A 23,640-nucleotide genomic window follows, 5' to 3' on the forward strand; every position below is an offset into this window, starting at 1 on the left:
TAGCTTCTGCAAGCACCTGGGAATCAAATTCTAAGCATGGCACTTCCAAAGTACCTCTCATTAATGGAAGCTGTGAGGAATTTATAACCTGTGAAGCAGCCCTTAACATTTTGGCCATCTTATCTCCTCAAAATATAGTTTGTCCCTTTAATGTGATCTCTATCTGCTGTTCTCAGGTTACCTTGTTTCCCAGGTAGCTCTAAGTGACAGGAATGTAAATGGACAATGACAGCACATCACAGAAGCAACCCTTTTGTATGCCTTTATTTTAAGTTTTTTGACTTACAGGCACTGTGCGTTGGTGGTATTTTATAATTCTGCAAGTTCTTTGTGTCACTGCTAATCAAGGAAAACTTGGGAGGGGATAAACTACCTCACAGCAACAGTTCCAGCCTCCAGGAAGGTCGAAAGACGTCTGGAGAAATTGTTCACTTCTTTTAAAGCAACAAAGCATGAAATCTTGTTTTACAAACAGGCTTAGCAAAAAAAAAATTTTTTTTTAAAGCATGTAATAGAAGCAATTTAAAAGCTAAATACAGTTTAAAATGATATACATGACTGCTGCTTCAAGGACTTTTCCCCTTCCATAAAGGTGGCAAAAATGTTTTTAAAACTAAACTTAAAAAAATAATCCATGCATTAAGACTTAGTGTTCTATGCAACTTTAAAAAAAGAACGGCAATAAATAGAGCTTAAAAAAAAACACTTTTCCATGACACGAATGGAACAGAGACTAGTCCATAAGGCACTTCCACAGAGGCTATTATTAAACAGCATAGGAAGCCTGAAGGGGAAAAGCAGCTGAACTGAGCAGTTATTTACAACGGCACAGAAGAATGACAGACTTGTGCTCAGCGAGATACGAACAGAGAGGAACTCCCACGAGGGCTGAGTCTTTGTGCAGGGCTTGAGAAGGGACTGGGGACCAGCTAGTGGCCAACAACATCTCCCCCCCCCCCGCCCCGGTGACAGAGAAGCTCACAGCAAGGGCAGAAGCAACTGGCAGCATCACTACTAGGCCAAATAGTAACAGCATGTTTTGGAGGTATATGGTATATATCGTTAACTGACAAAAAGTTTCAAGACGGCAGAGTTGGAGCCAGCCAGAAAACCAGTTCAGCTCAACACGCCCCCCCCCCCCTCGGCAGGGTTTCTGCAGTGCTCACGTCCCTTGGGAAATTCACACACACATCAGGAGCTCCCCCCTCCCGACAGTTCTGTTGGCTGTTGACCTTTCAGCAAGCCACTTCTGATGCAAGTAATCTGCTTAGTTCAAATGTTCCAGGAAGTTATAAAATAGCTTCCATCCTCAACCAAAGAGGCAAATGTTTTCACAAGACGACAAGCGGCGGAGATGTCATTCGTGCATGTGGCCAAACCTAAGGCCAGATCAGACGTCCTCATTTCAGTTAGCTCCCTGCAGGGTTAAACACATCATTAGCAGGCACACGTGGACCTAGTTGGGATTGGGACTGTGGCATGAGGTGAAGTGGGGGGGGGGGTTTAAGTGCCCCCCATGCCACTTTTCTGATTTTGGGAAATTGCCAGTGGAACTTGCCTCGTTAGGGAAGGCTTAAGCCCTCTTGCAACTTGTTGCACAGACCTAATCCAAACTGGGGCACTGCATGCCTGATGTTGGACTGCTGGAAACAGGCACACCTGATTTGGCCACAAGAAAGCCAAACAGACAGATTACAGCTACATTCATGGCTCTTGAAATCAGCCATGCATTACCAAGGGAGCTCCTTTCCCTTCCATGCTTCTGGCAGAGGTATGACAGGAATGTATTTCACCATTCTGGAATTCTTCTTGCAAATATAAATGCTCTTTTTTAGGTCTCGTTGACGCCACTAGGAGATGTGAAAACTGGAATGTTTTGCAAAAGTGCACCTGAGAAATTGATTACAGTTCCTAAAGGGCCTGCAATGCTGACAGAGGCATCTGAATGACGATGCCCACAGCCCTTCGCTGTCCATGTCAGTCCTCTCCGCTGACACGCTCCAAGGCTGCGCCTGAGCAATGAGCATTTAGGATCTTGCTCCCCGCAGGCCAAGCCCACTCCAGCAAATACATGAATGCACCAAGTTAAATGTGAACCATGGAAGCAGCTTTACAATCCACACAGCCACTCAAATACTGCCTAATAGTTATAAGCTGTCTAGACATGGCCGGAATATATATTGTTTCTAATGCTCTTACAGCCAGCTTTCTAGGTTTAAGGAAGTTAGTAAGTACAATGTTACCTTGCTGACATTCAGGAACACTATTTGCTTTTCTCTTGAATTTTTTCCTCTTCAAATCCAGAATCAAAAATCTTACGTATTTAGGAGCTTTCCAAGAAGAAAGGGCTCCTGTGATCCACACGCACAATACAGTTTGAAGATGTATCTTTAACATCATTGGTCCAAATAGCATACTGGGCTTGGACACAAGAGGGCAGCAAATAACTACAAATGAATCAATCCTGGACCTGATGGTTTCATAGAATTATGACTAGGGCACCATCTTCATTCAACTGAGGAGTATGGGAGCTGTATAAATCCTTACATTAAAAGACTGACTGTATAAAAATACATGTGGGACAGGCGCCAAATAGGCTACTGTTATGGAAAGTTATGCAAATCATGCTGGAGTCCCTAAATACAAAATCTGAACGGGCGAGTTTTTGCTATCTGTTTCCATCTCTCAAGTTAAGTTTTATGTCCAGCATTCGTTCTGGCAAGGGACTAATGTATTTACACCTTAAATAGGAGGGTTTCTACATTTTAAGCCTGGAAAGGAGAAGGGGGGAAAGTGGCTTGTAGTGCAGTTCAGAAAGTCAGTTGGGTTCTGGGTAGTGGCAGAGCTGGACTTCTGGCCTTAATGCAAGTCGTCACTCTGAGCCAGCTCCGTGAGGATCTCAATGAGGTTGTCCAGTCCCCAGAGGTAGCCATCCTCCCGGTTCCCTTCTTCCCAGGGCACATTGTGCTGGAGGACTTGTCCCTCTGGGAGCGGCGTGGTTTTCCCAAAATCTATCATCCACACTTTGGCTTGTTCCTTCTTGTCATGAATGAAGAGGAGGGAACTCCCAATGACCTGCAGAAGGGGATACAAAAATATTGTGACGGTTGCATGGCTGGGCTTGAGCTCATGTTGTCAGAGTTTGTCTAAAAAAGTGACTTGACAGGGGAAGGTTTATGGTTAGGGCACAATTTATAGTTCTCCATTGAGAACTATAAACATTGAGTTCAAACTACAGTTTTTAGCCAGTTAAAAAAGAAGCCCTCCCACTTGTCAGACCTCTAAAAAAAAAATCTGCCTGACAGTCTGATTCTCAGAGGGTATGTGAAACACATATCTGCTCTGTGGGTCATTGGTCAGGGCCCCATGCCTCCCTTGCAAACACACATACACACACAGACTCCCTTCTCCCGCCCCCCCCCCCCATACCTGTTCATTTCCCAACCTCCTCCTTGGTTCCTCCCCCCTCTCTCTCTCTCTCACAAATACACACAGACTCCCTTCCCTTCTCCCCTCCCCCTTCCTGTTTCCTTCGTTACCCCCAGGCTGGGGGTGGCGCAGCTGCTGCCTTGGCCTCCGAGGAAGCACAGCTGCTGGCTAAGCCCCTGGGTGCAGAGTAGCCTCTGCCTCTGCCCTCACGGGTGGCCAGGGCCCTGGGGGTGGCACAGCTACTGCCTTGGGCCTTCAGCTGGGCTGGCCTTCTCTGCCACAGCCCTAACTCGATGGGCAGCGCTTCTGCAGCTGGACTAGCCTCCTCAGCCGCCACACTTGGACTGGCTGCCTCCATGCAGCTGCCACTCATGGTCTTCTGGCATGCTCGGTGGGCGGGACTTATGGACCTACTTCTGTTTCACTGAGCGTGCCAGAAGATATGTTCCACCATCAAAAAGGATCTCCAAGGAGGAGAAGCTCCATCAGTGTGAAGCAGGTAATGAAAATGTCTGTGCTGCCACTATTACAGAGGGGGACCTTGGCCAGTTTTTCAGGTGTATCCAGACAACCATCAAATGCATCAGGTATTTGGTTCAGGTAAACTGACAGACATCATGGATCACACAAAGGTGGAGATTTTTACCTCATGGCACTTAAAGAATGGTGACGTTTCCAAAGTGGCACGTATCCCCTTCAATCGGTTAAGGTAACTGTTCTGAAGTTGAAAGAAAATAGTATTTTAGACACCTTTAAAAGTGCTTCTGAGCCCCACAGAGCAAACACTGGCCTTGCTTGTTGAGGCATGGGGCTGAGAGTTCCAACAGAGCACAGGTACAAAAGAGCTGGGAACGTCACGGAAAAACAGATCAAGTTGTCAAGCACTCCCTTTTTTGGATTAGAAACTGAACAAGCAGAACTCCAGGATTCTCCCAAGCCAAAATGCTAATGATCTGCAAAGAGCTGCATAACGAGGGAAGTGATTAAGTGCAGAGAGCGACACGAGGCCACGCTTCTGTGCCCTACACTGCATATCCCCCCCCCCATAGCTTGGGGTGGTTTTGCCTGCACCCCACTGAGTCAGGAACAAGGCACTGGAGAGGCAAGCAGGAGTGCAGGCTCACGCTGCCCCCTGCTCCAGGCCAATTAGGCTCATTGGCAGTGTCTGGGCCACAGGTTGGCCACCCATGACTTTGAGAGTCAGGAGTAAGAGAACCGTTCAGCTGTGTTTCCATTCATTCAGACATTTCTGAAACCACAGGACTTCAAGCCAATTTATTTACGTAAGGAGGGCCTGGCACTAAAACAGCATAGCAACTTTGTTTATCAACTCAATAATAAGCTTCCCATGAGTTGCCAGCTACTGTAAACCATCTCAGTGAGCCTGCAAAAGGAAAAGTGCTGTTGGTTAGAAGCTATATATGGAAGGGTCTAAAAATTAAGCTCTTTTATCTAATTGGACAGCTTGCGGCATTCATGCAAAATTATGCTTGTGTTTCACCAGGCAATGAGGCAGTAGGAAGAACTAGAAACATATAAACTGAGGGAGGGAGTGATTCAGCATGCCTGGACATGGGGAGCGGCACTACATCACCCTAAGCATTTATGGGTGTTATCTCCTTGAATGGGATGCCTCACTTTGTCTTAACCTGGGTGCTGCCCTCTGACCCCTCTTCTTTCTCTTGCTTTGTCCTCTCATTTGCTTCACATGGCCTTCCATGGAGACACCTGTCTCTGCAGAACTCTCCTGTTGAGACTATGCCCTCATACTCCCACACACATAATGCTGGACAAGCTGGTCATTTGTAATTGGGAAAGCACACTTAGATTAGTCTTTTTTCCCTCTTCCTTTGACTGCAATCTGAATGCGACCTGGATTGACTTGAATAAATGCAAGTTAACCTTTTTTCAATATACTTCTTGGAAGATTTATTTATTGCACTCATTATCATGCTTCTATGACTGGGCAAAAATCAGCTATATTATCCAAATATCCCAATATAAACAACCCTGAACATTGTGAATCTCTCTTCTTACATGTCATTCATTTCTAGCCGACATAACATGGCTACTGCTTTAGCCCCTTCTGCGAAAAGCCCACTGCTTCCTTTCTCTTAAATAGCAATGTGATCATTAAACCAATCACAGGCTACTGGATTCTTCATAAAGATACAGCTACTACTCTAGAATTCACAGAGTTGCATCATTTCTTAGGCACATTTATGTTTTTCAATCTATTATTTATTTATTTGTTTGACTTATAACCCACCACTTCCAGAGCGACTCATGGCAGGTAACAAAGATCAGCTAAAATCCCCAATAAAACCCACATTAAAATCCAGCATATCAAAACCAGAAGATTAGTGGCGAATAATACCGCCCCCCCCCCCCCCAGTCTGGCCGCCTGCTACCTGTCGTGGGGATGGAGTCCACGACTTGCCTGATGGACTGGCACAGGACTAGTCCAGCCTGAGGAGAGGTCTCTGATCTTACTTGCTTTGGCCTCAACGAAAGATCTACTACCTTAACTTCTTGGAGAAAAAGGACACGTTAGCCTAAGGTCACAGGTATTAATTTAACCTAGATTTAAAAAACCCTGGTAAAGCATATTATGACTCACCAGAATATTGCAGTTTCCTTTGGTAAATTCTCTGAAGGCTTCCATGACCTGTTCTTTTGTCCTGGTCTTCTTAAAATCCCTGTTCACAGTGCCATCTTCTTTCTTTCAAAACCAATAATAAAAGCAAGGCCTTTACCAAGAATGCTTTTGGGTTAATACAGCAGTGCAGTTCATCAAACAGGTTGTCAAATAGCCAACTTCAGGATAGAGACAGGAGATAACCATAGTTTAAGCAATACAAAACACCCGCAGGAAGGGACTGGATGGTTCACTGTTCAGCAGGATATATGTACTCAGAGTCTCAGTCCATAGACCTATTGCTCTTTCTGCAAATGCATGATTTTAAGTGGGGGGGGGGGGGAGAGAGGAAACCTTCAGAAGTTTCCCAGTACTGTCTATTTGTGCAATTTGACAATCTCCTTTTACAAATAAATTCATAGTGTAAAATCAAACAACTGCATTGTACAAGTATGCATGTATGGGACTTTAAAGTAATTTCCTGTTTTTGCAGTCTCTCCAGCCACAAGGGAAAACATCAGACTGACTGCTCACTACAACTTTCAGAGACTAGGTTTGACCTGAAGAGCTAGAGGAACTTTTAGCAGGCCCACCTTTATTCCTTCAATTCTGAACCCAAGAGTTGCTGTGGAGCTTATAGTTTCTCTCCACTGCATGTATCGAGGCTTGGTTACTGCATGCTGAGCATTTTCCTCTTCCGTTGGTGCCTCAGGATCTACTTCAATCATCTTCTGATACATATCCTTCCGCAAACTTGGCTTCTTCCTGGCCTTCGTGAGTTCCTCCTCTAAGTAGGTTCTGCAAGAGCAACACAAGTTATTGAAACTACCTTCTGTAACTGGTCCTTTAAGTCCTAAGTGTATGCATCTGGCAGTGCTTGAAACACATTCCATATATACTACATGTTTGTACATTTAGTGCATAGATTCTCAGCCGAGGGTCCACAAAACCTCTGGAGGGTTTTCCCCTCCTGCCTTAATGAACTTGGCAACAAGCTAGGGAACTGGCCGTCTCCACCCACAGGGCTCGGTGGGTAGGTCATGGGTGTAAAAATCAAAATGTGTGTGTGTGTGTGTGTGGGGGGGGGGAGTCAGTTGTATTGTGGTATGAGGGGTCCAGGCTGTCTTCTCAACTCCTGCCCTTCTTTCTGGCATACATGACGTGGAGCCTCCATAATAGTAATAAAGATGGGGGGAGGGAGCAAAAGGAGACATTTTCAAGGTAATTTCGCGTAGACTTGAGGATATCTAAATGCAAATTTTATCTTCCATCCCACGTAATACCTGTCCCCCCCCCCCAATTCTGGGGCATTTCATCCAACTATAAACTCCTACCTGCTTATCTTTATCAGTTGGACTCTCATTTGGCTAGGAGGACCTTCCTTCTTGCCAGAGTTAACTCCTTCCCCTCAAGCGTGCCCTGGGGAAGATTCCATCAGATTCTCGCCTTCAAAAGACTCTTTTTTCTACTGGTTGTAAAGTCCTGGACACACTACCACATACTGTTTTGGAATGTCCAGTCTTCTCTCCCCAACGAGCTTCTATCCAGTCATATTTAATGGATTTAAATTCCAAAGTCAATTCTAAATCCCTCATCATCAAATTAACGCTTTCAGATAAGGATCCCATTAAACTTGCCAGGGTAGCCGATGCCTTTGGAAGCATGTTCCAAATAAATAACTTATGTTTGTTAGTGTGGGAATGTAGTCTGGTCTAACCCATTTTGTTTCCTTGGATAGTGATTGTGTATGCCAATAAAGGCTTTCTGAGTCTGAGTCTAGATTGGCTTTTGTTCTCCAAGCCTGAAAGGTATCCATACAGACACACTCTCTTGCTGGTTGAAGTCACTGAAGTACACATAGCTAAGTTCCAAGCACACAACAGTTTTCCATGTGTGTATATTTAGACGAAGGTGTACATGGCCTCTTTTAAACTAGATTAAGCTTCATTTTTAGGAATTTAGCATTTAGCACAAAATATACCTTTTTAAAAATTTACTTTTTCACTTGGGTTGAGAATAGTCCCATGGACATTAGAAGAAGAGCAGAAGCCCTGTTTATTTGTACCCTGCTTTTTACTATGAGTGTCAGTGGGGCTGAGACTGCTCTGAGAAAACAGTGACTAGCCCAAGGTAAGGTGACAACATTGGTAAAGCGGGACGCCATTGACCGTGAGGGTTCTTGATTAAAAATTTGGTCCATATGGAGCAACAAAAAGTTTCATAGAACGCAAAAACAGTACTGTAATATATGTTTTTAAATTTCAACATAAGTACAATTTGCCAGGTGCCCCCAGATGTCCTTCCAAAAGTCGGACAATCTGGTCACCTTAGCCCAAGGCCACCCAGCTGGCTGCATGTGGAGGAGGAGTGGGGAATTAAACCCAGTTCACCAGATTAGAGGCCACCATTTTTAACCACTAAACAAAGCTAAATGCTAATTAACTGTACTACCACCACCACCTAGCTTTGGCATGGCTGATATCCAAGCCTGGCCAATTCTTTTCTGTGGTGTAAGTTCCTCCACAATTTGGAGAAGGGACAGAATATTCTGTATTGTGGAGTTTGACATATTTCAAGAGTTCTGGCCCACAATTACCTTCATTCTGTTTGATTTTCTACCCTGTTCTCCAGGGTTCTCCCTGTTTGATTTTCTACCCTGTTTGAACAATTCTATTTCCTTCTGTGCTTCAATATCAAAATTACATTATATCTAGCAGACTTGCTTTAAGCCCTGTTTTGAGACCCAAAATTGCAGTTTCATGGCATTGTTTAAATTGTATGCATATAAGACTATTACTTGAGAGTAAAAAATGCTGTAAGCAGAAAAAATGACACCCATATATGTACAAATCAAGCCAAGATTAATTTAAAAGATAGGAAAAAAGTTCTTGTAAAATGTGTTAAATCATATTTAGCTGTCATTCTTCTGCATGATCGTTTGAAGATTTCTCCCTGGAAAGAGAAATACTTTCCATCAGACTATCAAATGAAGAGATGCAGCTCAGAATCCTTCCCTTTTGATCTGTTCAATATTTTTGCTAACCTCATGCACAGACACAGTGTCAGAAGCTCAAAACTGCTGGGTTATAACACCCTAAAAATATAATAGCTCATGATCTGACACATAGCCTTTATACTTATGTTGAGAAATCTGTTTTTCATCCCATTCATTCATGCATCTTTCATTGGGTTGAAGAAAATGTCAGTTTCAGAAAGAGTACACAAGCACAAAGGTTTCTACACAAGAATTAAATTTAATGTTTGATTTCAGAAGATTAAGGTCAATTCATGTGACAACTTTCTAAATCCTAGACAGGCCCTTATGTATGTGTAGAGGTATATGAAAAATATAACATTAGCACAAATGTATTTATTTACTTACTTCATTTATTCCTTGCCTTTCTTCCCAATGTGGACTCAAAGAAGCTCCATTTTATCCTCAGCCTTTTTATCACAGACTTGTGAGGCAGGTTATGCTGAGAGGGTATGGGGAACGCAAGGTGACCCAGCAAGCTTCTATGGCAGAGATTGGAACCTGGGTCTTTCTTAGTGGCTGGTCTAACCACTACACCATGCTGGTTATCATAGTATAACTGGTTTGTACTGGTTTGAACCAGCATATGAAACTGCAACATTCTTTCGTGATTTTAAAAATTCAGAGTGGCTACTAAGATTGAAGTGTATTAAGGCTAACTGTAAGATATAAAAATATGGCTTAACACTCAAACAGTGGCTGTATGTATGAATCTCTGGATATAACTTGTACTCTGAATTGTTCCCTTTAAAATACATATAATAAGCAAATGGAATCAAGTCCTGCTTATGTATATTTTGAAGGGGAAAGCCACATTCAAGTGGTTGATCTTTATAACTGATTGATATTTCATACTTTGGAACCCTTTCCAGGTACAGAAGTAGTTTGTATGAAGTGGCTGACTTTACAGTTATTTTAAAATTATTATTAGCTCATGTCCACACAATCCAATGGAACAAGCTACCAACACAGCCCACTTTTACGGCTTTTTGGGAGGAAAGGCAGCAAAGGCTTTGAAAGCTGGGGGAAGAAGTTAGATTTCCCCATTTGGCCACATGAGGTCTCTGCCTTCTAATGACCAAGAGTTCTAGCGGCTTGTAATGCCAGGTGGCAACTCCTGTCTTAGGAGATATTAGACTAGTGCAGGGGTTGCCAAACTGTGGCTGTCCAGATGTCCATGGACTACAATTACCATGAGCCCCTCCAGCTGGACACCCCTGGACTAGAGAGTGCACAGGTCAAGCATGCCTGCCTGCCAGTGATTTCCATCTCTTATCAATAAGTCCCATCCCCACTTGTGTGTGCTTTATGTGATTGTGTTCATATTTTTGTGCTTTTTATATTACTTTACTTGTTTTAAATGTTTTATATGTTTTTGTATTTCAAATGTTTTTAAATGTCTGAAATGTTTTAATGTTTCCTGCCTTGGGGACCGTGAATGGGATGAAAAGGTGGCATGAAAATGTTTTAAATAAATACATAAATTTGAAAAGTCTTGATTCTGGCTTGATAAATATCTCAAAACCTACCCCATTAAGTCACAAGCTGTCCCCATAATCAGAATTGCTGAAAGATCTGTGGATCTAGCTGTGAAAATTACTCAGCATGCAGCAGAGTTCATGGCTTAAACTGGGAAGACTGAATCCATGCCTGCCTTTGATTGCTCATGGTAATTATAGTCCATGGGCATAAGGACAGCCACAGTTTGGTCACCCCAGTCTCGATAGAGAAGTGTAGATCTATCAAATATGAGTCACAGCAGTCCTTCTGGATCACGGCAATTAAAGTAAAGCATCCTGTTTCCAATAATGGCCAGACAGTTGTTTCTGGGAGGGCCAGCAACAATCTTCTTCTGTACCTTCTCTTAGCAGCTGGTATTCAAGGGTACACTGCCTCTAAACATGGAGGCTCAGTTTAATGTTTAGGGCTAATAATAACTACCCTCCATAAATTAGTCTAATTTCTTTAAAAGCCATCACTGCATCTTATGGCAGTGAATTCCACAAATTTATGTCTGAAAAAGTACTTCCTTTTGTTAGTCCTGAATCTACTATTAATCAAGTTTATTTTTATTTATTTATTTCATTTATAACCCACCGCTCTTGAAAATTGGCTCGCAGCAGGTAACATAAAAGAAAATACTTACAATATAATTCAATACAACCCAATCACAATACACAACATCTTAGTTGATGGCAAAAATCCCATGGCCCTCATTAAAACAGGAAGGCTTTTGCAAGGGCATGTCATGCTCCCGCTGCCACCTCCCATCTCCAGGAGTTGCCACAGCAACCAGGGCCTGCTGCTGAGCCAGCTGTTATAGATCACCCAGCTCTGTCAGAAGAGAGAGGGGGCTCTAAATGTGCAGCAGGGGAAAACAGCACAAGTCAGCCAGGCTCTTCCCAAGAGGCATCTTTGAAGCAGCTGCAAATGCACTCCAGCCAGACAGTTCACCTGAAAGACGCAGAAGGCGCAGAAGAGTGGTGTTTACTGAACGCTGAAGGAGCCAAAGACTGCAGGCAGTTGTCAGAGAAGATGGGACCCAACTGGGATAGCTCCTGGGGAGAATGAGTCCTCCCCCAGGTGCAGCCAATTAGCTGGGCTGCTTTTAAGCAAGATAGCAGCGGCTTCTTGGCATGGGTGCAATCTATGCAGAAACCATCTCGTCCAGCTTGGATTCCTTGTCTCTGTGAACTCCTGAGACTTCTGGCAAATGGCTTTTGACTGCGCACTTGGTAACTGGACTGGCTTTGGTGACTATAGGTTTTTCTGGACTCTAACCTTGGCTTTCCCTCAACTACTCTTTGCCTCGCCCCTAACTCTGCTTGCTTTGACTCGGACTGGACTCTGTTGTAGACTCCGGCTGGGCTCTGCAGCCCAGGCATCTTCTGCCCAGTTGCCACTGGGTGCAGCCAGATAGGGCAGCATGGGGGAAGCAAGATGTTTGGTACCAGATGTTCAGGTACCATCCATATCTCCTGCTCTAGCAATAGCCCTGACCATAAACCTGGCAGAAGAGCTCTGTTTTGCAGGCCCTATGGAAAGCAGTAAGCTCTCCAAGGACCCGTAGCTCCTCTGGGAGTTCATTCCACAAGGTATGGACCAGGATTGAAAAGGACGTAGGCAAGCATCCCAGGGGTCAGGAATGATCAACAAGTTGGTACCTGCAGTGCACAAGGCCCGCTGCAAGGGGCTTAGGGCAGAAAACACTCCATCAGGTATGTGGGTCTCAGACTGTGAAGGGCCTTGAAGGTCAACACCAAGACCTTGAACCTAATTTGGGCCACCACTGACAACCAATGCAGATGTCTCAGCACAGGCTGGATGTAGGCCCTCCAAGGTGTTTCTGTGAGGACCCTAGCAGCTGCATTCTGCACCAGCTGTAATTTCCAGGCCAGGGTCAAAGGCAGGCCCGTGTGGAGCGAGTTACAGAAATCAGTTCTGGCGGTGACTGTTGCATGGATCACTGTAGCTAGGTGTTCAGGTGAAAGTTCATTGGGTTATGTGATTAAAAAAATATCAGTGCATTTCCATCTTCCAAGCATAGCCAAAAGATGCCACTTGGACATACAGTAGACACTGGGGCAACCACTGCTGAGTCAAAGAGAAGGCAGGCAACCTACCCTTCCTATAGCACTTAGTAACTTGATTTAAAAATATCCTGTTTAATATGGTAATACATATGCTAATACTAGAGATAAGAAACAGGAGTTCTATAGGTTACTGACAGGTCAACCAAACTGCATATAAACTTATATTACCTTTTGGAAAAGGGTATACTGGATGGGGGAGGGAGGAGTACTGGTTAGCCCAGCTCAGAATGTTTTTCCATTTGTTCATGCAGTTAATTTGAACTCTGCTTCTCTTCAGTGTGAGTAGAGTCCAAGTCAAACAGACTTTTCCCTCACAAAGAATAAACTCATGGCACAGGACAGTGAATGTATTTACTCTAGAAACAAGAAAGGATAACTCACATGTAGGGCGTTACCTCAGGTAAAGTGCTTCACATAAACATGCTGTGACGAACAGCACTTAGAAAAGGAGGCTCTAAGTGCTAGAACAACAGCAACAGTGAGGGAAGAGTTAAAAAGCCTCACTGGGCAGAAAGAGCCAAGGCAACAGGCTCTGAGCCCTGTGATGGGCTAACCACAGCTGAGTGGAAGTGAATATTACTGGCTATGGGCTGGAGGGAAGTTAAGCCTGAATTAGATTCTGAGTCTGAAACTGGTTAAAGTGAGGTCTGGTTCAAAACCCTCACAGAAACACCCCTCTGAGGAGACACTCTAGTGAAAGTACTGGGGGGCTTTTCGCACGCCTTCAAAATAGCACAATGGTTGCCAATTGAAAACGCTACTGATTTGCTGTTTTGTACAACGTCGTCGACAATCTGCCACACACCTGAAACCAATCTGCAAAAAGCGCTTCCTTGTAGCGCTTTCAGGGAAATCCCCAAAAGTGGATTCACCCTCCGGAAAGCGATACACTCCTGCAACCAATCTGCAACACTAGCGAAAAAGACCTGTGCGTTAACATTGTTGCGGTTTCTTCAAAGTCCCTCCTCCTGAGCCTATCCTCCAAACTTCCGGCGAACTGTTCGCCATTTTTTTTTCTCCGAGCGAGCGGGGATAACGCACCAGCGAGCCTCTTTCAGTTTAGAGGCTTCCCTGGCTTCAGTCCCTCCCCTTCAGTCACTAAGCACACACATTTTACACATTCATTCAGCCGAAAATCGGGCCCGTGAGAGGGGGGGAGGGGGGGATTTTTTTTTTTCACTCGGAGGCAGCGTGGCAACGATCAAATGACAGCTCAAACACCCCAGGCAGCTGGATGGGTCTCTCCGTTGCAACGAATCTACACAGATTCGTTACAATGGGTCTGTTTTTTTTAAAAAAAAAACCTTTCTTAAAGGGAAAGGGGCTGTTTGGGAGCATGCTAACGGCTGCCCATTGGCTGCTTGACGGCCAGGGGCGGGATGAGCTCGGCAATAGCGCTTCCTTTCTAGCGATTTCTGCCGAGACCGGAAGCCTGTGGGAAACGCTACAAAACGCAACTGGATTCCACTACAAAGGCAGGTATGTATAACGACGAATTCCACTATTTTAAATGGCGATTTTTCATTCAGTGACCAATTTCCTACAAAGATCCCGGTGCGTAAAGCCCCTGGGTTTTTGACAGAGAGCTAATCCAAACAGTATCTGGCAACTTGAGCAGTCATTTGGCAGAGAATTTAGGGAGTCAGGTGAATACCCCCAAATCAGGCCAAAGGGTGAGGTGAAACCTTCTAGGGAAGAGAAGGTGGGACCCTGCTCAGCTGTAATGGGAAATCAGGGGTGTATTTCTCAAGGCACGTGTGTGCAAGGTAGAGTTTCAGTCACCTCAGAAAGGGGAAAATAGTGGTTTGTACAGGAAGGTAGAAAGCTGTGACACAAGCTGAGCGTGCCCACTTTCTAGGAGCCAGGGAGAGTTCAGGGGAACTCCACTGAAGAGGAATATAAAAGTAAAACCAAGGTGGCTTGGGAATAAATACAATAAGGAAACAATTAAAAGGAAACCTTAACATCTCAATGAAAAGTTAGTAACTGAGAATTAGTAACTAAACAATAATTGATTTATTAAAAAGTGTAGTGATTCCTCGATTCCAACCACCCTTCCCACTTTGTAAATATAATTGTTGGCTTGAATAAGTCTCAGTGCCATTCTGGCTGAAGAGATATAATAAAAGGTGGCTATACCCTTCCTTGAGTCTCTGAAGGCTAAACAAAACAAAAGAGATTGAACACTGACAGGATGAGACGGGGAGCTTCATTTAAGAGGGAAAATTTACCTTAGTGTGGGGAAGGGGGTGTAGAGAGGTATTCCATCATACATGCATTTAACTTCGGGTGTCCCCCCACCACAGGCTATACCACGCCCTTCATTTCACTTTCCTGGATTTAATCGAAGTTTTAAACCACATTGATCAGAATGTACTATTGCCAATGGGCCTTTCCCCACATTTCATCACAGTAGAGCTCAGGAGAAACTGGGAAGAATGAACGGCACTCTTAGAATTTAAAGTGAAAATTTTCTTAAAGGTCACAGGCACACTACTATCTCAAGCAATCTGGAATTCCTGTGGGCTTTCTAGACATTCTACTTAAGAAATAACTTGAATGAGTATTTGCTCCTGTTCCTCTATGCCCAAACTACCCCTGCATATATGATTAATACATACGCTAATTATAAGGTTCACTGAGCTTCTTCTCAGAGACATGTTCTATTATTTTGCTTATTTATGAAAACATTTATACCTCAACTTTCCTCTTGCAACAAGACAGCTTACAATGATAAGCCAGTTTGGTGTAGTGGTTAGGAGTGCGGACTTCTAATCTGGCATGCCGGGTTCGATTCTGCGCTCCCCCACATGCAGCCAGCTGGGTGACCTTGGGCTCACCACAGCACTGATAAAACTGTTCTGACTGAGCAGTGATATCAGGGCTCTCTCAGCCTCACCCACCTCACAGGGTGTCTGGTGTGGGGAGAGGAAAGGGAAGGCGATTGAGAGAAATCCCTTCCCAAACCTCATCAAATAGAAGCTTCTCCATGGATCAGCTGTTTCTTAGGCTGCATAGAGGGAGGTTTGAACTGGTCTTTCCTACACAGTCTGACAAACAGCTGATCTACAGAGAAGCTTTACTCTCCAGGATCAGCTTGGGCTGCGTGGGGAGCAGTTTGAACAAGTAGGCTGTCTAGGACAAGTAGATTCAGTCCCTCTAGAATATCTGCCTTCCCAACCAGCATTACCTCTATCTTGTCTAGATTTGGCTTCAGTTTGATCTGCCTAAGCCTCCTGACCACAGCCTCAAAGCACCAGTTCAGAATCAAGACAGAAACATCTAGAAACTCAGATAATGAAATACAGAACTGGGTGTCAATTGCATATCAATGACCCCTAGAACTTCAGACAATATCATTCAGTGGCGCTATATATATATGGATACTCACTGTGGCTAGTCAGACATAAGGCAATGCCCATAACCCCAACTCCATATTAAAGTCAGTGGATAAGAACGGAATGGTCAACTGTGTCAAAAAATGCTGGGATACAACAGATAGTGCATCTAAAGCCATTTCAATGCCAAACTCAGGCCCGAAACCAGACTGAAATGGGACAAGGGCAGAGGTTTCATTTGGAAAAGCATGGAGCTGCTCTGTCACCATGCACTATCATTTTCCCTAGGAAAGGGAAATTGGAGAGACTGTCCTGTAATTTGCTACCTCATCTCTAGCCAATGAAATTTTTGGGAGCAGAGGCCTAATAATTGCCTCCTTCAAAGACCTGCTTAATCAGAGGGTTAATGCCCTTTCCTGGCAAGATTTTAAAAGCCCAGATGAGTATGGGTTCAGAGCACAAGTGCTAGTCCTCCTACTTCCAGTGAACCTGTAGACTCCATAGGCAGGATCAATCTCAAACTATCTATTACAACAGGACAAGCATGCACTCAGTATGGAATCTGCTCTCAACTTGGCTTCCATGTTGGAGTGGATGAGAGAGAATTTATCAGCAAAGAACTTTGCAAAAACATCACACCTGGGGATCAGACTTAGGTATACCTTACATCATGAATCACTTTAAACAACTGAGCTGGATGAGATTCTGCAGGTGCAATGGGAGCAGAGAAGAAAGTCAGCTTGATGTCAGCCTCTAATCTGGAGGGCTGGGTTTGATTCCCTACTCCTCCACATGCAGCCAGCTGGGTGACCTTGGGCCAGTCATAGTTCCCTCAGAGCTCTCTCAGCCTTACCTCCCTTGCTGTGGGGAGAGGAAGAGCAGGGAATTGTCAACTGCTTTGAGACTCCTCATGGCAGTAAAAAACAGTATACAAAAATGCAGCTTCTCTTCTCTTCTTCTCTATCACTGCAACCTCAAAGGCCTTCAAACGGGCTTTTAATCATCTTCTGATTCATCCTGCCAGCTTCATTCTAGTTTTCCAATCTGCTTCATGTCACCCAGCTTCCTGGTAAACCAGAGAGCTGGAGCCTCAGAGAAGAGGACACCAAGGAGCAGCACTGTTTATGCCCCCAGTCCATGAAACTACAAGTGCTTTCAAAGAAATATTGGAGAGGCTCTCAAAATCCTTCAGAGCCATGTGAAAACCATCAAGATCTATTAATAATCTCCAAGGGCAGGTCATCTAAATTGGTCCACCACCCTTTCAGGCAGCAAGCTCAGCTGTGACTTCAGAAGATCTCACAGGGGCTGACCTTCCTGTCCCCTAATCAGATCATTGACAACCTACTCAAAGCAAAAAATAAAAATAAAAAATCCAGGGTATGATTTTGTACATGTGTCTGGCTCATTACAAACTAACTCACACCTATGGTGACCATGAGTTTATCACTGTGTTTTCTTGTGATTCACAAGTCTTATCTTTCAGCTTCCTAGATTCTTTACACTCTTCAGTGGGAAAACATGGTTTTGTGTTAGTCAGACATGCCATTTAATGCTGAAAGCTCAAAGATGAAAAAAACATAGTTTTCAAAAAACCTACCCATCTCAGCTGGAGTAAGGCCATACTAGGCCAGTTGTAAATCTACAGGTTTGCATTAGTGGCCACAGGTTTTGGGAGGTGCTTTAATGTTGCTCCAGCCTAGAGGAGACTGGGGTACTGTCAGTGACCCTTCTCACTCTATATCCAGATAAGTTTCTAAGTGAAAACTTTCATTGTCATCTGAAGGAGAACTCTCTAGATGTTATGAAAGATTTATGGATACCACCAACCCACATGCCTTTGGTCACATGTAACAATAAGGAAAGTATAATGTGATGGCCTCGTGCTCAGTGTTTCTCTGCCACTTACAAATAGCAACCCATGAACCACAGCAGAGGAACCCAGAGTATGAGAGCATCCCAGGAAATATTATTTTACTAGAGGCCCAGCCCGTTGCATTCAGGAATACAACAGGCACTAGAATGGGGACCTGGAAAAGCTGCAGGCTGCAGGCCCCTGGGAAGGGAACTCACCATTAGGGGCAGCTCTCATGCAGCAGGGAACTGCAGCCTCCGAGGGAAGTGGAAGGAGGAGGGGGTGGCTGGGAGTGAGGAATGGAAGGCGATTGGTTGGCCACTGGACAGACAGGAAAGCCAGTTGGAGGAGGAGGCACTCGGGGCGGGACAGCTTCCCTGAGTGGGTGTTAAGTGCTGAGTGGCACTTAAGCCATGAGATACACTCCTCCTCCAAGGCCTCACCAGAAATATTAAGTGGCACAGACTAGACGCTACATCACCTCTCCCCTTCTCTATTGCCTTGGTAGGTGGACTTGGAATGGGATTGTGGCCACCATGTTGGGGAATTTGTAATGTCTTTTAATGAGGTTTTAACTGGGGTTTTAAGACTGCTGTTACCCGCCACGAGCCTATCCAGGGAGTGGCGGGAAATAAATAAATAAATATAATAATAATAATAATATGACTAGTGAAACACATAAGAGAAATTCAAGTTATGCCTTGGACTACTGCTCCACGAATAGTTCTCACCAGGTGTTTCCTCTCATGGTAGGCACTTGGGGCTCAGTGAAAAACATGCACATTGCACAAAAAGAAGGGCCAAACGTGTCGTGACTCAAGCAGCACAGCAGAGGACTCCCTCTGCAGTGCCTGGGAAGAAGCAGGTCCAGAGCAAAGGTATAGGATCCAAGCCTTGACTTTCAGCCACCAAGGAACACATACCTAACTCCCATCTTGCAGTCCATCACACAAGGAGAGTCAAAGTCAGCTAGCAGATCTTCCATCTGATTGTATCGCTCCCCATCCTTCACTATGTCTCCATGGTAGGCAGGAACATACGGCCTGAGGACATCATTCATCAGACGGTCCAGGCAGCGCTGTTCAGACTCACAGTGCTTCTTCAATATCCTTCCATTAGCTGCAGCTTTGAAGCTACCTGAGAGGGGGAAAGTTACAAAAATTGAAAGGGTTTCCACAAGTATAGACAGCATTTCATACAACTTTAGGATCTCATTTGCTTCTAATCAAATGCTTAGAGTGATTGACAAATGTCAGATATATCATGTACAGACCAGGGAAGGAAATGTGAAAACAAGATTGAAAATAAGATTGCATTGACTCTGAACTCTGGTTCTTGGTGAGTGGTGAAATATACCCATCTAATGTTGTGCCAGGTGGCCCATACCTCATGGTGAGAATAATATGGGATGGCCTGAAAAAGAATAGCAGAGTCCTTCAAAGCCTTAATGCACCATTCCCTCAAATGCTCACTACTTCTCCATTGAAAGACAACTTGCACTGATTAATAAAAGTGCCCAGCACTGATGCTTAATAAAAGATGCTTAACAAGCTTTTCTATGTACATGAGGGCAGGTTCCTGAAGATTGTCAGTTGGACTCCCATGACAAATATGTTGATCCTAGAGATGTCCTAGAGATCTAACATTCATTAGATGGGAGAAATTAAAAAATGGGCAGATGTGCTATTATCCATTCCTATTACCTAGCACACTTGTAGGTACCAATCTGTGAACCTAAAGACAGAGCAGGTGAGCAATGTAACTGGGATGAGTATGAGAGGGTGACTTTTCTGACATGTGAGTAAAGCGCACAGAAAATTAGGTTAACCTTGGGTTAAAAGCACTGGGGAGAACTTTCTAATCTAACAGCAGTTCAGCAACAGAATAAGGTACCCTAAGGAGGCTATGCAATCTTCTTCCTGGGAGGTTTTCAAGAGGGACCAGATGGGGGTATAATTAGAATATCCTGACAAAGGGCAGAAGGCTGGACTAGATTAAATCTCCTTCTGCTTACATGGTCAGAGTTTGCAATCATCTTATTTTGGGACACAGCAAAGATGTGCCATGCTGAGATAAAGTTCAGGCTGTCTGTATGCAGCAGTGACATGTTGTTGTCTTTTATGTTCTCCTTGGATCACTTATTCTGAGTACTATCCAACTTTCCAAGGTTTCTTGTCAGCTGGTCTAGTATTCATTCAGCCAGCCCTTGAGGAGATGATAAAGCAGAGTAGAATGTGTTATAATAAAATTTCCAGAGGCAATCTAGGTTAAGGTAGCTAATTATCTTAGGTCCACCAAGAGACTTCTAACGCCTACCTTTCATTAGGTGAAATCCTACTGAGATTTAATCATCACAACTTAATGTTCTGTACCTGCATGTCCTGCTAGTTGGATCCAAGGATATTTCTTCTTGAAGGACATAACAAAAGGGGACCAGTGCACCATGTTCTTGATCTTCCGCCATGACTTGCTCTATGAAAGGAAATACATTGACTGGTACATGGAAACAGTATTTGACTGAAACAGTATATTTGACCTGGAGACAAATAGTAGCTAATATGGAAATGGAAATGTTTAGTTCAATATTGATGGAAGAACAAGCTGAACCAGAATAATGGGTTAAAGGGAAGAGCCATTAGATTATCCAAGGAAAGACTGCTCTCCCACCAACGCTTTCCTGACAGAGCAGTTCCTCAGTGGAACAGGCTTCCTTGGGAGGTGGTGACTTCTCCTTTTTTTGGAAGTTTTAAAGCAGAGGCCATATAGTCATCTGACAGAAATGCTGATTATGTGAATTCAGGCAGATTGTGAGTGGGTGAGCAGGAAGGGTTGTATCAGTGTTTGGCTCTATGGCCCTTTCTTGCATGCCTAGGGAAGCTTATTACCACTTTAGGGTTGGAAGCCCAATGTCCTCCAGGCCAGACTGACCATGGATTCTGGTTTGAAGGGGGGAATCATCTGGGCATGGACTTGAGATCACTGTGGATGGGCAGGTAGTTGTGAGTTTCCTGCATTCTGCAGCGAGTTGGCCTAGATGCCCCTGGAGGTCCCTTCCAGCTCTATGATTCGATGAATCTATCATTCTTCAGATCTATACAAATGATTATTATTTTCCAAATCATGTGTGTGCACGTGCACACACGAACGCATGAACACACACACACACACAAACACACACACAAAATATGTGAGGGAAGATAGTGACACATGTACATAAAGCAAGACAGGAATATAACAGTTCCAAGATGGGATGCCTCAGGAGAGTTCACACAAAATCCACAAAGGAAAAACCTGCTGTTTTTGTTCTCCTCATAAGGCTATATGCTTTGACCATTAGTTTTGATCACAAGAATGTCACATTGACCAGACAAACAAGCGAACAGCCACATTAAGACTAGGTACGCTTAGGACAAAAAAAAAATCTATCTGTAATGGTCTGTGTGCCACAATGCCAGTTAGAGGAAGGGGAAAAACAGGATGGGAGAGGGTTTCAACCAGTGGAGGAAGACTTCCTACTCTTGCAGATATTTTATTTAATCTGACTGTATTTGCTAGTACAAATATAACACTTCAGTGGAAACACAGTCTCTGGTCACTCCAAATTAGGAGATAATGTTTAACTGCAATTTAAGCTCAGTAAATTAACAGATGTTTTTTGCTAAACAATTTTCAATGAGGATAAAAAATGACATACCTGACCCCGCCCCCCCCCAAAAAAATCTGGCTACATTCCAGGGTGGGGAATGTCTTGATTGAGGATGCCGAAAAACAGCAAATCCCATCACACCTTGGAGGTGAAGGGGGTTTTCACCCACTTTCCCCCCTGACTTGGCTGGGTAGTAACAGAACACCGAAAAACTGTGGCTTTTCTTTTGAGTGCACAAACTCATGGGAACTTCTTTGCCAAATGGAAAAACTTTATCTAACTACACCAGAAAAAAATAGATGTAAGAAAGCACTAAAATCCTTCCTGAAATAAAATGATTTCCCATAAGTTGTTTGAATGGAACACAACTAATTTAAGTTGAGGTATTTCTTATCTCATAACCAGAAGACAACACGCAAACAGAAGACAGTGGGAGACATCCAACATTTTAGCACTGATTAGTTGACAACTAGATTTCGACTCCTCATTCCAGCACTCAACAGAGAATAGGATGACAACTATATGCAAGGAAAAAATGAAGGTGTGTTGGGCTGGGATCTGAGAGATTCAGATTCAAACCCCCATTCTGCCCCAGAAGCTTGCTGGGTAACCTGGGGCCAGTCACATGCTCTGAATCTTAACAACCTCACAGGCTTGTTGTGAGGATAAAATGGAAGATGGGAGAACTACGTAAGCTGCTTTGGGTCCCCATAGGGGAGAAATAACTAAAGTAATTAAAAATAGCTATAAATCAATATCCAAATAGTTGGGCCCCCACTGTTCTAGCTTTGAGCTTCCTGTTGCGGAAGAACTTCCCTCCCTGTCCCCGGCACCAAGTGTCTGTAAAATTCTCCAGAGTCGAGACATTAATTCCCCCTTGCTGGCAAGAAGAGGCCATAATCTTAGATGTCGTACAGGCAGCACAAAGAGTACAAGAGCAGAGGTATTTGCAACATGCTTTGAGTACGATCTGCCACTATCCCTTCCATTTGTTCAAGCCCATCTGTTTGTTTCTACCATCTTTCTCAAAGATCAAGAAAGTTTTCCACTTAATGTTAATCAGCATTGTATTGCTTGCAACAATAATTTGACATAGATATTTAGCAAGAGAAAAATTTCTCAATATTTCATCTGCATGCCAGGAAAAAGCTTCACTGCCTAACCTCTTTGAGCCAAACTGCTGTTAAAAGTGTAGGGGGAGGGCAAGAAAACCAAAGTTGTCAGGAATATTTTTGTGCGTCCTTTGGTGGACTCACTCATCCTAATCAGTGGGCAGTTACTGGCATTATATTTTTAGGAGACACAGATAAAAGGAAAACTTTAGCAAGTTCAAAGCCCAATTCAAGGTTCTTCACCAATTTGGGGGCCTAAGCTGGGTGGAAAGGTGGCATATAAGTGTGAGTTCTCCTGCCACCACAGTTTTGTGAGAAAAACAATTATGCCTGGTAAAATTTCCTCTTTTGGTCCAAATGCTAAAAGTACAAAACTCTCACTATGGAACTTAGTCTCAAGTAAAAACATATAGGATTGGACTGCAAATAATCTTTATCTTATGCCCTAAACCTTTATAAGCATTCCTTAAGCAACCATGTAGTTGGAACCACTTAAGCTGGCCACGAAAATTTTAGTAGCTATACATATAGGAGGGTGAGTCTTGCTCTGAGACTTGCTGGGAGGACCATCTAAAACTCAAATAGCTGGATTGCTCCTTCCTCCTTTAGATCGGCCTTTGCTCCCAATGGATGTCATTTTTTTAAAAAAAAAGGAAAACAGAGCAGTCTCTCCGAAGAAGACTGTGCTTCAGATCAATAAGTCTCAGCTTGACATGGAGAGGAATCTTCATGCTCCTACCAAATATAAACTGAAGTTACTGAGTCCCTGGGTGAGAGAGACTGCCAGAGTAGTAACTGACTATTTTGTCAGTGGTTATCAATCATACAGCAACAGAAAACCTTTCAATACTTCGAAGCCAGAACTAAATGAAGCAACATGACATCAGGAATAGCCCACATAATCACAAAAGTTTCCTTCACAATGCCACATAGTCTAGTCCAGCGATGGCCAAAGTGTGGCTCTCCAGAGGTCCATGGACTACAATTCCCATGAG

The 23,640-nt window shown here is 43.8% G+C and overlaps 1 protein-coding gene across 2 annotated transcripts in view; it reads right to left on the minus strand.

The window, feature by feature from the left end:
• Positions 1 to 248: 248 nt before the first annotated feature.
• The window catches only part of ITPKB (inositol-trisphosphate 3-kinase B), a 93,661-nt gene continuing 70,269 nt past the window's right edge, over positions 249 to 23,640 (minus strand). Inside the window, exons 3-9 of one of the 2 annotated variants that reach the window (XR_013231510.1) lie at positions 20,260 to 20,359; positions 18,811 to 19,024; positions 6,661 to 6,865; positions 6,050 to 6,151; positions 4,076 to 4,147; positions 2,244 to 3,075; positions 249 to 1,417 (exon numbers count right to left, since the gene is read on the minus strand). Coding sequence is in view for 1 of the 2 variants with exons in the window: in XM_077340876.1 (XP_077196991.1) it covers positions 2,860 to 3,075; positions 4,076 to 4,147; positions 6,050 to 6,151; positions 6,661 to 6,865; positions 18,811 to 19,024; positions 20,260 to 20,359 (909 nt within the window). In the remaining variant the exon portion in view is untranslated. Of the gene's footprint in view, positions 3,076 to 4,075; positions 4,148 to 6,049; positions 6,152 to 6,660; positions 6,866 to 18,810; positions 19,025 to 20,259; positions 20,360 to 23,640 lie in introns of both variants that reach the window. The other variant, XM_077340876.1, reaches the window with a different exon arrangement.

This window comes from Paroedura picta, chromosome 1, assembly GCF_049243985.1.
Source record: "Paroedura picta isolate Pp20150507F chromosome 1, Ppicta_v3.0, whole genome shotgun sequence".
Taxonomy (NCBI): Eukaryota; Metazoa; Chordata; class Lepidosauria; order Squamata; family Gekkonidae; genus Paroedura; species Paroedura picta.